This window comes from Siniperca chuatsi, linkage group LG23 (genome assembly GCF_020085105.1).
Source record: "Siniperca chuatsi isolate FFG_IHB_CAS linkage group LG23, ASM2008510v1, whole genome shotgun sequence".
Taxonomy (NCBI): Eukaryota; Metazoa; Chordata; class Actinopteri; order Centrarchiformes; family Sinipercidae; genus Siniperca; species Siniperca chuatsi.
The window spans coordinates 21,710,058-21,726,954 of NC_058064.1; the positions used below are offsets into that span (position 1 = coordinate 21,710,058).

General features: G+C 40.6%; 1 protein-coding gene across 8 annotated transcripts in view; it reads left to right on the forward strand.

Annotated features, from left to right (window-relative positions):
* LOC122871189 (protein bicaudal D homolog 1-like) overlaps nucleotides 1-16,897 on the forward strand; it is a 93,755-nt gene that overhangs the window by 31,982 nt on the left and 44,876 nt on the right. For all 8 annotated transcript variants that reach the window (XM_044185976.1, XM_044185975.1, XM_044185974.1 and 5 more), the window contains 5 exons: nucleotides 10,044-10,559; nucleotides 10,650-10,828; nucleotides 14,003-14,372; nucleotides 14,872-15,066; nucleotides 16,321-16,472. In XM_044185976.1, coding sequence (XP_044041911.1) covers nucleotides 10,044-10,559; nucleotides 10,650-10,828; nucleotides 14,003-14,372; nucleotides 14,872-15,066; nucleotides 16,321-16,472 — 1,412 coding nt within the window. The remainder of the gene's footprint in view (nucleotides 1-10,043; nucleotides 10,560-10,649; nucleotides 10,829-14,002; nucleotides 14,373-14,871; nucleotides 15,067-16,320; nucleotides 16,473-16,897) is intronic.

The following is a 16,897-nucleotide window of genomic DNA, read 5'->3' on the forward strand; positions in this document are numbered from 1 at the left end:
TCCCACCATGAGCAAGTACTTGGTGACAGTGGCAAGGAAAAACTTCCTTTAAGAGGCAGAAACCTTGGACAGAACCAGACTCAATGGTGGCCATCCGCCGCTGCCGTGTTAGGTTTTGAGAAAGAAAGGGAGAGAGAGAGGTTTTGGGGGAGGGGGTGGGGGTGGGGAAAATGCAAATACCACCTAGAATTTTTTTTAAATAGTAGAATTGTAATTGTAGTGTTAATATTAATAAATTAATAATAATAGAAATGACAGCTATAGGAAAAATAATGTCAGTATTAGTAACAGAGCCAATAACAACAACTGTAGTAGCAGTTGTCGAGCAGGAACATGGGGGCAGCAGGTGGCCCACAACCACAAATCCAGTCTTTGCAGCTCTGGAGGCAGAAATACCTGCTGAAAGCGACAGAAGGAGAGAGGAGAGAGACGAGAAAGCACAGAACTATGGGAGAGAGAAGATGTTGAGTTAGTAACATGCAGTAATGGGATAAAAATGCATACAGATAGAGAGGGAGAGGAGGAGAGAGGAAAGAGGTGCATAATGGGAAGTCTCCTGCAAGTCTAAGCCTATAGCAGCATAATAATGCTGCTATAAGCCAACCCTAACTATAAGCTTTATCAAAGAGGAAAGTCTTAAGCCTACTTTTAAGAACGATTTTAAATTGTATTCTGGATTTTACAGGGAGCCAGTGCGGAGAAGCTAATATTGGAGAAATATGATCTCTTTTCCTAGTTCTTGTCAGTACACGTGCCGCAGCATTCTGGATCAACTGGAGAGTCTTAAGGGACTTATTCGGGCAGCCGAATATTAAGGAATTGCAGTAATCCAACCTAGAAGCAACAAATGCATGCACTAATTTTTTGCCATCATTTTGAGACAGGATGTGCCTGATTTTTGCAATGTTACATAGGTGAAAAAAGGCAGTCCTTGAAGTTTGTTTCATGTGGGAGTTAAAGGATACATCCTGATCAAAGATAACTCAGAGGTTCCTTACAGTGCTGCTGGAGGCCAGGACAAGATCTAGCAAGACAAGTACAGAGACAAGTCCATTGTCTGATGCAATTAAAAGGTCATTTGTAATTTTCACCAGTGCTGTCTCTGTGCTATGATGCACTCTAAATTCTGACTGAAAATCCTCAAATAAACTATTGTTACGTAGAAAGTCACACAAATGGTGACTGCTTTCTTAAGGATCTTAGAAAGAAAGTGAAGGTTAGATATAGGTCTATAGTTGGCTAAAACCCCTGATCAAGAGTGGGCTTTTTAAGAATCAGAATCAGAAACACTTTATTGATCCCCAAGGGGAAACTCTTTTGTTACAGCAGCTCACTGTCACGTCAGTGCACACAGGAATAGAAGTACTAAGGAAAAAATATAATACACTAAAATACAGGTCAGATAAATTAAGTACCAAGTGGGTATAAGTATATAATTAAAATAAGTGTGAAATACAAAGTAGGTTTACCGGTTGATGATAATAATACGGTATAAAGTAATAGTGCGGTTTAATTACAGCTACTTTAAAGGATTGTGGTACATAGCCTGTTAATGAAGACAGATTGATCATATACAGTAAAGAGGTGCTAAATAAGGGTAAAATGTCTTTAAGCAGGTTAAGCCTTGTTGGAATGAGGTCTAAGAGACAGGTTGATGGCTTAGATGAATTAATCATCAAAGTCAGCTGAAGAAGGTTGACAGGAGCAAAGCAGCCAAAACACACATCAGGCTCTACAGCTATTTCCAAGGTTCCTGTGTTTGAAGACAAGTCGGCACCAGTTGAAGGCAGGACTTGATGAATCTTTTCTCTAATAGTAAAAGTAATAGTAAATGTAAAGGTGATCGGGCGTTTTCTGTTGCAGCTCCTAGGCTATGGAATGACCTTCCTCTGTCTCTAAAAACTTGTCCTTCATTGGGTGTTTTTCAGAGTGCGCTTAAAACTTATTTGTTTTCTTTAGCTTTTGACAATGCTTTGTAGGTGTGTATGTCATATGTTTGTTTCCTGTTTTTCTGTTTCTTTTTTATATTTTGTGTACAGCACTTTGGTTCCACTTTGTTGGTGTTCAAAGTGCTTTATAAATAAAGTTGAGTTGAGTTGATTAGTTAAAATTTTATCATTAAAGAAGCTCATGAAGTCGTTACTACTGAGGGCTATAGGTATACATGGTTCGATAGAGCTATGACTCTCTGTCAGCTTGGCTACAGTGCTGAAAAGAAACCTGGGGTTGTTTTTATTTTCCTCTATTAATGATGAGTAGTAAGCTGCTCTGGCATCATGGAGGGCCTTCCTATATGTTTTAAGACTATCTTGCCAAACTAAACAAGATTCTTCCGGGTTGTTGGAATGCCATTTCCTTTTTTCATGATGTTTGCTTTAATTTGCAGGTTTGGGGGTTACATTCATACACTGATGGCAGAACTGCTCATCAGTACAAAGAAACTAATTAATCATTCACACGCACACACACACACTCACACACCTCGGGAGCAATTTGGGGTTCATTGTCTTGCCCAAAGATACTTTGACATGTGGGCTGTGCGAGCCAAGCTCAAACTGCTGACCTTTCGATTGGTGGTTCACTGCTCTACCACTAAGCCACAGCCGCCGCTGCAGATAAGCATGGAGGGGGGATCTGAGTGTGTGTGTGTGTGTGTGTGTGTGAAGAAAATTTGTAATAATTGCAGTATATGTGTGTGTTTATTGTGGATGGTGGACAGGCAAAAAGAGAGGTGATGAGTATAATTGGTGCAGAAATTAAGAATTTAGAGTATCGATGAATGGTTTCCAGATTATGTCAAAATCAGCAGTTTATTTTTTAATGGAGGCAGATTATTTTTTCATTGATATGTATTCGATTAATAGATTTTTCCAAAGTGTAAGTTGATTTTTTCCCTTGATTTCCAGTTCATGAGGATAGTTTTCTTGGCGATGATTAGGGGTAGGGAGGGTATTCTACTGGATGTGTTGTTTAGGTTTATGTTGGATATGTCTCCTAGTAAGCAGAGTGGAGGGGATAGTGGGATATGGCAGCCTAAAAGAAGGGAGAGGTTGTCAGTGATGTCCTGCCAGAATTGTTTAATTGGTGTGCAGTCCCATGTGGCATATCATGTCTGTGGTGTTTTATGCACAGTGCGGACAAATGTCAGGGTCTATAAAACCCATTTCAAACATGCTTTTCCCTGTGTAGTGTACTCTGTGAATAATCTTGTATTGTATGAGTTGCATGTTTGTGTTGGTAGATATAGAGAGGATGTTTTTGCAGATTTGGGTCCAGAAGTCAGCACCGGGGAAAATCTGTAGGTATTGTTCCCATTTTTGTGAAGGGATGGATATTGTTAGGTCGGACGTGGAAATTATCTTGTAGATTTTGGATAGTAGTTTTTTTCTAGTATTGATGTTGATCAGGTCTGATGTTAGTGGGGGAAGATCTAAGTTAGATTATTTAATGTTGATTTTGGTCTGAATAGAGGATTTGATCTGCAGATATTGTAAAAAAAGTGATTCTCCCCAATGCCGTATTTCTGAACCGAATGAGGGAATGAGACCAGAGTGTTGTTATGGAAGATATGTTTAAGGTGCATGATACCTTTACTGATCCATGACGATAAGTTTAGGTTTTCTGTTCATTAGGAAGTCAGGATTATTCCAGATGGGAGTGTGTTTGGTAAGTGAGATTGTGGTGTTAGTTATTTGGTGAAATTTCCACCAGGCTGAGTTGTAGCTGTGGTAGGGTTTTTGAAACAAGGATGGTGTGTGATGGAGCTGTTTATGAATGTTGAAAGTCTGAAATTGTTGGATTGATTTTGATTGGTCCATTTGTGAATGTATTGGAGTTGGTGGGCAATGAAGTAATGGAAAAAGTTTGGTGCTTCCAGACCTCCTTGTGTTTTGGATTTTTGTAAAGTGGCTAGTTTGATTCTAGGTGTCTTGTTTTTCCAGTAAAATTTTCCAGATGATGGAGGGGGATTTGAACCAGGAGGGTGGAGGCTTGACCGGGATTATTGAGAATAGGTAATTTATCATGGGTAGCATGGTCATTTTAATTGTATCAATTCTGTCTATGAGATGTGGGTTGAAGTTGAGATAGACTAACTCTGACAGCCTAGCGGAAATATTGAGTACGCAGAGAGATATGTGGTGTTTGGACTGCCACATCCCAACTATTAGGGCTTAGTGGGAGAATGGTCAATTGAGACCAGTTGAGAGTGTAGTCTGAGATTTTGGAGGAAGTGTTTATGAGGCAGATGGTTTTGGGTAATGAGGAGGAAGGATTTTGAAGGGAAAGTAGAATGTCGTCTGCATAATGGCTGATATTATGGTGCAGATGTTTCGTTTGGATTCCTCTGTGTTTAAACTGTGGTGTTCTTAATTTATGATTCAGATGTATGAGTTTCTTGTAGAAGGCGTATATCTGCTTGTAATTTGTTGTGTGTTTAAGTACCTTAAATCTTTTTGCCTGTGAACCAATTCCACAGATGTTCCAAGTTACAAATTTAAGTGAATTCATAGTGACTGTATGGAGTCTGTTTGAATAGTTTTTGTGTTTTGTGCATGTCTCTGTGTGTGTATGTATAAGCATATGAGCATATGTGTCTGAGTATGTTTGTGTGTAGATGGGCGGGCAAGTGTTCTTCCATAGGTTTGGAGGATGAGTGGAATGTGTGTGTGTGTGTGTGTGTTTGTGCATGTACGTGTGTGGGAGAATGGGTAGATATGAGTCGAAGAAAAAAAAGGAGACAAGGAAAACAAAGTATACAAATAACAAAAAATAGACATAAAATACAAAGACATTAACTTCAAGAGCTAAGGTAGCCTAGTGAAACCAAGGTGCAGTTTCATAAATACAAATCAGTATTGCTCAGTGAACTGATATGACTGCATTTTTTTCCTTCCTGCATATTTTGTTTTCTGATCTCGTGGCCACAGACGCATCTCTCAGGTCCGACTGAGCAGCTGGAACAAACAACACACTGATGATGTACTGATTACTGATTTGCTTTACTTAGAACCTGAAGAGCTTGGGCTGGCTATGACTATATTAAAATTAAAATGGAAAAGCTGTTTGATATTTAATTGGAAAATAAGTTATAAGCCATTGTACAGTGGACAATATTCAAATCTTAATTCAAATTTGAAAATGAAACAATGTAACCTGATTTTCCATTTATGCAAGCCATATTTAAGTTAATTTGAGAATGAAATTTTCTAAAAATTTGAAAATGATAACTGCATTTGACATTTCATTTTCAAAGACTTAACCAACTAATATTCAAATGCAATAAGCAAAACAGCGCCGCCTGTCTATTGCATATACATTTAGTCACCACGCTCTTTTGGGGTCAACATGAAAATGTCTTCAGTTAGGATGTCACTTGCTTGAAGATCTGCTGCTTTACTCATGTGCGTAGTCCACTTGTGGCAGAAAGGCGAGAAGGCCTCACTGACTACTGGATTACTGTACAAAAACACAACTTTATAACTGTATTCACTGATTTTGGTGAAACTGGCGATATGAGGCACTGAATTTGATGGATTTACTGTTAATCAGACCACAAATGAGACAAGAATTAGGTTGGGAAAACGATAGACGTCACAGCACTCCTGGGGGCCGAGCCTCACAGATTACTGTACAAAAACACACAACTTTTAGAACTTTATTCACTGATTGTCAAATGTAGTTTTCATTTTCAAATTGTTAGAAAATTTCATTTTCATTTTCATTTTCATTTAGACCCCAAAAGAGTGTGGTGACATGTAAATGTAAATGCAATAGACTGGGGGCGCTGTTTTGCTTATTAGGGGTTCAAACACCAGAGGGGCTGAAACCCTTTTATGTTTGTACCAGTTTATTATTATTATTATTATTGTTGTTGTTATTATTATTATTATTATTTGTTGTCTGCTGCTTCGGCTCAAATTCCCATGAGCTGGAATGAGCTAGAAACATGAAACTTGGCCCAATAACTGGAAACAGTGTGCATGTGCTTCCACAGAAATATGCCACATGGTGGCGCTGTAATTAAGGCCCAAAAATGCAATTTTGAACAGGCCACGCCCCTCACACCATAAGTCCGAATGACTTGAAATTTCCAGAGTCCAACTCAATGTGAAAAGCCTCTTAGACTACTAAAGTCCGCCTAACTAGATTTTCCACCATTTTGAACCCCCCCCCACACACACACACACACACACATTTTTGACATCTCCTAAACCGTAGGTCTGATTGCTACTAAATGTTTGGTGGATCACTACTGGATGAAGTTTATTTAAAGTTGTATAAAGCTTGTTGCTATTTTATTTTGTTTTCAAGATATTGACCAATTAACTTCAAAAGGGGTGTGGCTCAGCACATAAATAGACCAAAGTCAACAGCCATTGGGCCAATCATCAGAAAACCTACAGGATATGTCCACATAAGTACCCGAAACAGGCCCTGAAATTTTCATTCCAATCGGCCGCTAGGGGGCTACAAATGCAAAAAATGTGCGTGGCATAACACGGATCAGACTATGAATGTTTTTGTTTTGTTATTTTCATTCTATTTCTGAAAATGCAAAAAAGGCAGATTTCACTGCTTTTCTCACGTCTAGGCCAGATTTGACCAGGTCCTGATCAAAAGCTTCTAATGGTCTGTGTTGGCTTGAACTCCGGAATTGCCGCTTGCGGTTATATTTGCATTTGAATATTGTCCACTGTATAGCAGGTTAAGTCTTTGAAAATGAAATGTCAAATGCCGTTTTCATTTTCATTTTCAGTTTCAGATTGTTATAAAATTTCATTTTCATTTTCATGTTGACCCCAAAAGAGCGTGGTGACATGTAAATGTAAATGCAACAGACTGGGGGCTCTGTCTTTGAAAATGAAATGTCAAGTGTAGTTTTCATTTTCAAATTGTTAGAAAATTTCATTTTCATTTTCTTTGTGACTTAAATATTGTTTGCATAAATGGAAAATCAGGTTACATTGTTTACATTTATAACATTTGAACTGTACAGTGGGTTACAACTTTTACAAATTAAATGTCAAACAGCTTTTCCATTTTAATTTTAATATAGTCTAGAACGCCCATGTGAAATGAAAATGAAAATTGGATTATTGCATTTTCATTTTCACTCAAATAGCATACATATGTGGAAAATTATAATGCTATTGTGGAATTACATTTTCATTTTCAAGTTCACATTATCATTTGAATATAGTCGGGAGCTATATAGTCCACTATACGCTATAAGTGTATAGTGGACTATATATTTGCCAACAGGGGACAGAGACTCTTCTGCAGACTGACTTTGGAGGATCAATTACAATTATTGCTGATTTATGTTGTAGCTGAAGAAAGTTCTGGGACATCCAAAGCTTGATTTCAAAGAGACATGACTCCAAGCAAAGGGAAACAGCTAACCTGGCTGTGTCCAAAGTAAAAAAATACACTTACCAACACTGCTAAAGCTCACTGATTAACACATATCTTATTTAATGCACGTGAGATTGATATTGAACATCTCAGGTCAATCTCAGAAAGAAGGAAAATAAGCATATTTACTAAAACTATTTCTGTTAATGTCTGCAATTTCTTCCTACTGACATGCAATGTTAAAACATTCCATCTAATTTTCTGTGAAATTGTACCAAATGGTTAATTTGTGACAAATTTTGGCTCTGAAAAAGACGTGACAGTTTTATTCTTTATTTTCAATGTCTGCTGGGTTCATAATACAACAGCCGATTCCTCTTTAAAAAGCCAAGGCTTTTGAATGATTTACTGTACAACCGTGCTAACATACAGTATCGCCACTGCGTAAAGCACTCACTTTCTCCCTTTGTCTCCTCCTCTCACACACAGTCACACACTCATTCTTATTTTCTTTCCTAACACCTTTTCTCTTATACGTTCCCAAAGTCTAAGGGCATTTCTCAAACCTTACAACCAATTACTTTCATATGTGTGTGCATCTGCTTCAGTTCTTGTAGGTGTAATTCATATCTCTGCTGACACACTACAATATCGACCACTGTCCGGCAGATGGGTGGGTTTCATTGCGGCTGTCGAGGCTGCTCTTTTAAATTGTTAATGAATCCACTTTTGTGCTACAGTGTTGTTTCTTTACACCCAATGGAACTTGAAGTATTTACTTTAATGAGAAAAACTGGAGTGCCATCTCAGATATCGGGGTTAATGTTTTGAAGATTTCTTTGTGTTGTAACGTGGTTTATAAAAGATTTATAAAAGTTTCTTATGCTTCAGTGTATGTTTATGTTTCCAGTTCAGTTCTGGCTGTGGAGGTGCTCAGTTTCTAAAGGTGGTAAGGTGTGTTTTTTTTGTTGAAGAGTTTGGCTGTGACCTGCCTGGATTCTACACCAGTGATAGCAGTTGAACATATAACACCGGGCGTTACGATCAAAAATTGCACTGCGTCTGCATTGGTGTGGGTGTGTTGCATCAAGTACTGGTGCAACAATTAAATACGGTCCCAGGAAGGCTGGTTTGATTAATAGATCCATGGGTTTGAGAACTTGACAACTCTTAGAAGTTATCATAGTGACACTCATTTTATCCCCTGTCTTGATGACCACGAAATATTAACAGTAGAATTATCTTGTTCATGGTACAAAGTAAAATACCAGGAATGTGGGCTTGCATGTATTTGATTGACCAGTACAGTGTGTTGCCAGATTACAACATTCCATTGTAACAAAAGTTTTTTTGTAGCATTTTAGCCTTTATTGACAGCAGACAGCCTAGACAGACAAGAAACATGGGGAGAGAGAGACACAAAGTTGAGCCAGGTTCAACTTTTGTGCCAGACAAACTTGGGCTCTTTGCTGGAGCTTTGTGCATTTGGTGCTGTGCCAGCACAATGCTGCGTTTTTTGACACAATGATAAAGTCTGTCTGAATGTGCTCAAATTGTGGACCCAGATTAATTGCAAACATACTTCTACTACTACTCCTAAGATATGCACACTACACAAAATGTGTAAGTTCTGTACATTACTACATATTGCAGAAATTATTAATGGTACTCTGTGGAGTTTTCTTGTATACAAACACAGTTATCTTTACCTCACCAAAACACTTGTGTGTGTAGGCCTAACAAACATGCCGAATGCATTTTTTTCCTCATAAAACATTAGCAAAGCCATTTTTTTCTTTGAGCATTTTGAAACCTGCCTTGTTTACATCAATTTATACCTCAGATAGTGGTGTTTTCCCCCTGCTTTTACGTTTCTTGGTGCATTACTGCCAATAACTGTTGATCAGTAGTGTGGCATGAAATTAAGGAACATCATAATATTTCATAGACATGTCCAATCTTTGACTTAAATGCCAGATCTCCACAGGACTCCTTTAATTACACATCTTCCTTATCTTTCCTGTTCTGGCCTGATATGAGGTCTCCTCAGCTTGTCTCTTTGCTGGTACATTTTTTGAGGACTTGTTAGCCTCAACAGTTCTGGCTACACTGAACCAAAACTGGCTGTGACGTCAGCTCTTCAATAAACCCATAGACTGCCTCATCTTTGTGGTCGTCAATTCAAAGGTCTTCTCCTTTCATCCTCCTGGTCGATTTCTCTCTTACTGGCTGGGCTCACTCAGTTATTGTGAACATAAAAGAGGTTTCAAGTGATTAAGGTAGCCCTGATGAGTCTTGTAGCAGGTTAGGAGGGTTCCAGTTAATATATGAACTACTCACATTAGCAGATATGTGATACAGACCCAGTCCCAGGACCAGATTTCTCCATTTGATTATTGTGATAGGTGGATTGGGGATAATCAGTTGGGAAGTCAGTTCACACTTCCTGTTACCTGAACCCTGGCTTTGCAAAAACAACCTTTCAGAGGATTCAAATTATAGTACAATGAAGATGAAGCTGCAGAATGTTATTTGGACCCCTGTTTCGTGGCTGTATAGTGAGAGATTCCAATTTAAGTCTAAATTTGATGTGTTCAATGGTATGAGCCTGTAAAAAAGGTTTGAAAACTTGTGGGATCATACCATATATGCTGTGCTTTTCCCTAATCTTGCTGCTGCCCCTTCAGGTTGAACGTGAAAAAGTAGCACTGATGACCAGCCTGCAGGAGTCCCAGACTCAGCTTCAACACACCCAGGGGGCCCTGACCGAGCAGCATGAGAAGGCCCTCCACCTTAGCCAGAAAGTAATTGCCCTCCGCCGCCTGCATCGAAGGGCCCACCTAAACAAGGAAGCCCACGCCAGTGCCACCTCGCAGCTCAACCCTGAGGCCCTAATGGAGCTGGACAGGGATGAGGAGGAGGCTGAAGAGGAAGGAAGAACTCAGGATGACAAGAGTGAAACACTGAACAAAAGTCAGGTATTTTCATACCAGACGCCAGGTCTGGAGATCCTGCAGTGCAAGTACCGTGTGGCTGTGACAGAGGTAGTGGAGCTCAAGGCAGAAGTGAAAGCCCTCCATGACAGACTGGCTCAGTGTGTAGAGGGAGCAGCGGACGAGAAGCCAAGGCGAAATAGTCAGCTTCAGAAGCTGGAGAGGCAGGTTGCCTCATTGGAGAAGAGCTGCCGGGAAGGACGGGAGAAGGTAACCATGTCATACTGACTGTGTCTGTTTTAATAGAATAAGAGATAGTTACAGAGATAAAGGATTTCCTCTCTTCTCCTCATCTCTCAGATTTCTAGCCTGGAGTTGGAGTTGCAGGCAGCTCAGTCAACAGCCAATGAGAGCCAGGGGGCGTTGAATGCAGCTCAGGATGAGTTGGTGACGCTGAGCGAGGAGCTTGCCCAGCTGTACCACCACGTCTGTCTGTGTAACAATGAGACACCCAACCGCATCATGCTGGACTACTACAGGTCTGACTGTTGTTTTATTCGTAGGACACATGCAGCATCAAAAGGTGGTGCAGAATTTCTCAAAGTTACAGTGATTGAGGCCCAATTTGTGGGGCTGCTTGAGAAAAAAAATGCACCTATGAGATCTAAATTCAACCCAAAACCATACATTTATTACATATATTTATAATTTTCAATCTTTTAATTTTTATCCTTTATATTTCTTTGTTTTGTTTTATTAAAAACTTTATTTGTAGATGTTTTTTGTTGAACAATTATACAAGAGTACAGAATACAGAGAATAATTCCAATTGGCTACTTCATAGCTGAACATAGATATTCAAAGTACAGTGTTATCAGATAGAGGATAGGCTTTCAACCAGTAGGGGGAATGAGGGGGGATGTCATCCCCCTTGTTAGCAAAATTAACAAAATCTGAATCCCCCTTATTAACTTGCCATCCCCAACCCCAAGTTCGCTTCAGCTTGAGGTCACGATCAGATGGCCGGACATTCTCCTTCAGGAGTTTTTGGTAGACAGCAGAATTCATGGTTCCATTTATCACAGTAAGTCTTCCAGGTCCTGAAGCAGCAAAACAGCCCCAGACCATCACACTACCACCACCATATTTTACTGTTGGTATGATGTTCTTTTTCTGAAATGCTGTATTACTTTTACGCCAGATGTAATGGGACACACACAGGAGAGAAACGAGAAGGTACAGAACTACGGGAGAGAGAAGATGTCGAGTTAGTAACATGCAGTAATGGGATAAAAATGCATACAGATGGAGAGGGAGAGAAGGAGAGAGGAAAGAGGTGCATCATGCTCACCTGAGCCAGCCCTAACTATTAGCTTTATCAAAGAGGAAAGTCTTAAGCCTACTCTAAAATGTGGAGATGGTGTCTGCCTCCCGAACCCAAAGTGGGACCTGATTCCACAGGAGAGGAGCTTGATAAGTAAAGGCAGTTAACCCTGCATCCTGGGAGTGCAGTTTTCTAGTCGGGTAATAAGGTATAATGAGATCTTTAAGATACAATGGTGCCTGACCATTAAGAGCTTTGTAGGTGAGGAGAAGGATTTTAAAAATTCTATTCTGGATTTTACAGGTAGCCAGTGCAGAGAAGCTAATGTTAGAAATATGATCTCTTTTCCTAGTTCCTGTCAGTACATGTGCAATAGCATTCTGGATCAACTGGAGAGTCTTAAGGAATTGCACTAGTTTTTCAGCATCATTTTGAGACAGGATGTGCCTGATTTTTGCAACGTTGCGTAGGTGAAAGTAGGCAGTCCTTGAAGTTTATGTCATGTGGGAGTTAAAGGATAAATCCTGATCAAAGATAACTCAGAGGTTTCTTACGGTGCTGCTGGAGGCCAGGGCAATGCCATCTAGAGTAACTATATCTTTAGATAATGTGTTTCGGAGGTGTTTGTACAATAACAAACAATAACTAGTACAATAACTTCAGTTTTGTCTGAGTTTAACATTAGAAAATTGCAGGTCATCCAGGTCTTTATGTCCTTAAGGCATGCTTGAAGTTCAGCTAACTGGTTAGTTTCATCTGGTTTGATCGATAGATATAATTGGGTATCATCCGCATAACAATGAAAGTTTATAGAGTGTTTCCTAATAATATTGCCTAGAGTAAGCATATATAAGGTGAATAGAATCGGAACTCTGTGACTATTTGGGCATCTCTAAGCTGGCTCTCCTTATGCGTGTGGTGAACTTACGCTAGATGAAGGTAGTGATATGACTGTCTAACTGTTTAAACCTAGACTTAGTTAGGAAAATAGGGATCATTTGGAATAAATAAGAATTGTGGCAATATTGTCATCTTTATCGTATTGATGCCTGCCAATGTAATAAGAGTGCTGACCATCTTTTAAGTCTTATATGGTGCGGTCTAACAGCAATTTAAAGTTATGGTCATAATGGTTCTTATACGCTTCTGAAATAGGTGAAAGCTTGGCGCTCCACCTTGAAATGGAAGCCACTATAATCTGTTGCTGCTACTAGTTTATTTATGGGAAAAAGCAAACTTTGAAATATTTAGTTTGTAACCTGAAAGTCTTCCAAACTTTTGCAATGTATCAATGAGCTTTGGTAATGATTCTACCGGTTTGGCTATGTACAGTAAAAGGTTGTCTGCGTACAACAATACCTTGTGGGTTTCTTCATTTCTATTGATTCCCATGATGTTCTCCTCCAGTCTTGGAGCTATGGCTACAAAAACTGCATTTAGAACCTTCTTGCCACAGCTCTAAGCAGCTGCCTCAGTCAAATGTCCCCAGCCTGGGACTTGAAGACCTTACAGACAGGGAACTCCACTAGGCTTTCTAAGGTCACCCTCATTACATTCTTGGGTTTACCCAGTCTGTCTGGTAACTTCTTCCCCACCAGAGATGAGACATTCCATGTCTCAACCAAAGCCAGTGTTCAGTCTGCCAAGGTCCCCACCTTCACCTGGACCCCATCTGGTCAGCCACACATGGTCAACACGTGTCCTTATGAGCTTTGACTCCATAGCGCAGCTGCCTCGTGCTGTTTCTTCAGTCAGACAACTGCTAACCTCCCCTCCCAGGCCTGTTCTGGTAGGGGCTCTAGTTATATGGTCACATTTTGCCCTTGAAGCTGATTCATAGGCATGATACATGGTAATCTATCTAGAGTGGGCGCTTATGCTTATTTGAATGGCCAATGCAGTGGTTGCCTGTTGATGTGGACTGTGCTGTGACAAAAAGTTGAACTGGGATCAACTTTTTTGCTGATACAGTCTGTGCTTTTTTGCCAGAGCCCTCTCCAGTAGCACCCTTTCTTCACCCACATAATGGACTTACTGAAAAGGTGCTGCAGTGCTCTTGTTGGTCTGAATCTGGCCTTAGTCTGGCCCCTTCTCTGGGACCAAGGTGCCTTGGGAGTCACTTCTAAGAGTTAGGGAGAATTTTGAAAGAAAACATTTAAAAAGGCACAGTGCTTTATCAAGTGGACCATCATTTATTTCAGATGACAAAGTATGTTTGCAGGCTACCCATAGCAGGATACCACTGGCTGGCAGATCTCACTTTGAGAACAGGTTAGAGCATTACACCACACTGGCAATTGGGTGGTGGAATGAGTAGAGAAACTGTCTTTCAACAGGAAGATTAGCCTCAAACAAATTAATTAATTAATTAACTCTATTTTTCTTCTAGGCAAGGCAGAGGGCTCAGGGGCATCAGTGCCAGTCTTAAAGCCATGTCTTCGGACAACAGCAAAGTTCTCCTCACACCACGCCTTGCCAGGCGGCTGGCCGCTGTTGCTTCAACAACTGTAACTCCTGGGGAATCGTGGAGCCCCTCGGAGTCTCCATCCAAGGACTCTTTATCTGGGGAGGGGGGGAGAGAGGGCCTGCAGGTGCCATCTGAGCAAAGCTTGCCGCCCTGCACACCTCCGACCCGCTCACCCAGCATCAGTGCCTCTTCATCATCATCGTCATCATCATCGCCTGCCCTGGAGCCAGCTGGTGAGCTGCGCAAGGAGCCCATGAACATCTACAACCTTAATGCCATCATCAGAGACCAGGTAGAACACAGTTCTCATATGTCAGTGGAATTCCCTTTCTCCTTTCTTTCCTCTCTCTTAAGCTTTTTTCAGACAACCCTCTCTTTCTCTCTCATTCTACTTCCCCCTTATTGTCCCATTTTTCCTCTTCTCTCCTTTATTTTCTACCTTTCCGTTCTCTCTGCTCTCCCTCTCTTAATCTTTTCCCTAAGATATGACACTTTTAGAAAACTATGGTCTGTTTTTTTTGTTATCTTTCTTTTTCAGCTGTATATTATTGTTTCTCTCCTTCCTTCCTGTTCATCTCTGTCTTTTCCTCCACAGATGAAAATCCTCCAATTGGCTAAATTCCTCATCCTCCCTCTTCTCCACTTCCAATCCCTTGATAATGACCTTTCTCCCCTTCTCCTCTCGCTTTTCCTCTGAAGTACCTCCAAAAAGAAGTAGACCACCTTGTATCCTCTTATCTCCTCTTGTCCTTACCTCCTATCTCCTCCGCCTCTCTCCTCTCCTCCCCCAGGTGAAGCACCTCCAGCGGGCAGTAGACAGGTCTCTGCAGCTGTCCAGACAGAGAGCTGCTGCCAGGGAACTGGCCCCTCTCCTGGACAAGGACAAGGAGAGTTGCATGGAGGAGATCCTGAAGCTCAAGTCTCTGCTCAGCACCAAGAGAGAGCAGATAGCCACCCTCAGATTGGTGCTCAAGGCTAACAAACAGGTGAGACATGTGAGGTGTACACATGTGGCAATGTTTTAGGTATGCTTGTTGGTCCAACATTTAAACAGAGATATTTTCATCTGTTTAAATCTATATCATCCCATCCTTATCCAGTTGATAGCCCCATCCTCATTCTATTTTGCGACAAGACACAAAAGAAAAAGAAAATACTCATAATCTAAAAACAGCCAACAGTGCTTTGTTTAATAATGCCTTTGGAGAATGAGTCCAGCAGTTTATAGTCCAACTGAACTGGCCTACGCTTCCCTGAAACACATCAACAAATATAGTTGATTGAAGGACTCACTTGGCTGTCCCCCATTGCTATTAATTTATATTGCCTGTTTTAAATAGCTTCTCCCCAGGTAATGTGTGCATCAGTGATACAATGCAGAGGCTACAGCTAACACTCAGACAATGTCTACCATTGGATAAAACAGAACTCTGACACCTGTACTGATTCGGATTTACACAGAGTGCAAACAATGACAATTACACTGCCACAATGATTTCTGTTGTGTGGGTGTCATGCAGGGAAAGAGGGAACATGAGGGAATAGGTCCCAAACCTAGACTTGGAGGCAGAGCAGATGCAGTTGAGTAATTTATTACAGAAAAAATGCTTACACAGATAGTCAGGCAGGCAAAGGTCCAAACTGGGAAGGCAATCCAAGACAGGCAAACAAATCCAACAAGGAGCAGGCAAGATTCAAAATCCATGCAAGGTCAAAAAGAAACAGATGATAAGTCCAAGCTGACCACACAGGAAACCATGGCTAGGATGCTTGACAAACAACAACGGGCACACATGGTAAGGGCTAGAAAGCTTGCCACAAAGGTACCATGTACAATGACAAACTGACACAGAACAAAGGAAAAAAAAACTCTGACTAAATACACTTTTGTAGAGGAGACAACGAGACACAGGTGCAACTAATTAGGGTGGGGCAAACAATCAAAACTGGAGGGAAAAGCAAACAAAGACAGGAAGTAAAACAACAAGACACACGAGGAGAGGAGAACACTTAAAAATAAAACAGGAAATAACAGGAAAAAACCCAAAACCATGACAGATTCAGCCTACACAGGTATTATGAGTCACTTCCTGTACAGAGTACTAAAGTCTTACTTGAAGAGCTGTTGTCGAAAGCACCAGCTGCACTATGTATTGCTATTTGGATGTGGTACACACAGGTTTTGCACATTCAAGTGAACCTGTGTGTGTGTGTGTGTGTGTGTGTGTGTGTTCACCCAGACAGCAGAGGGGGCTTTGGCCAACCTGAAGAGTAAGTATGAGGCGGAGAAGTCCATGGTGACTGACGCAATGATGAAGCTGAGGAATGAGCTGAAGGCCCTGAAGGAGGATGCCGCCACTTTCTCCTCTCTGCGGGCCATGTTTGCCACCAGGTCAGAGACGAAAGAGAAGCAATTAAATTCCACTACTCAATATTTTTTAGATTAACATTGACATGTTGCTTGAAAAATCAATTAGTACAGCTTTGAACTTGCAATATCAAGGCTTCTCCAGTTATTTTCAAGAAAACACAGAACAGTTGTATTTCTGTATATCAGTTCTTTGATTTCTCAGTGTATCAATATGTGTAAGTTACATTTTCTCTCAATCCAACCAAGTTACTTATTTTTGAGTTAGATAAGAAGATTGATACCACTCTTGTGTCAGCACAGTAAATATGAAGCTACTGCGGCTAGCTTAGCTTAGCACAAAGACTGGAAATTGGCCAACAAAATCCGCCTAACAGCACCTCTAAAACTCACTTATTAACCCGTTATACCTTGTTTGTTCAAACGTAAAAACTGAAGTGTAAATCAAC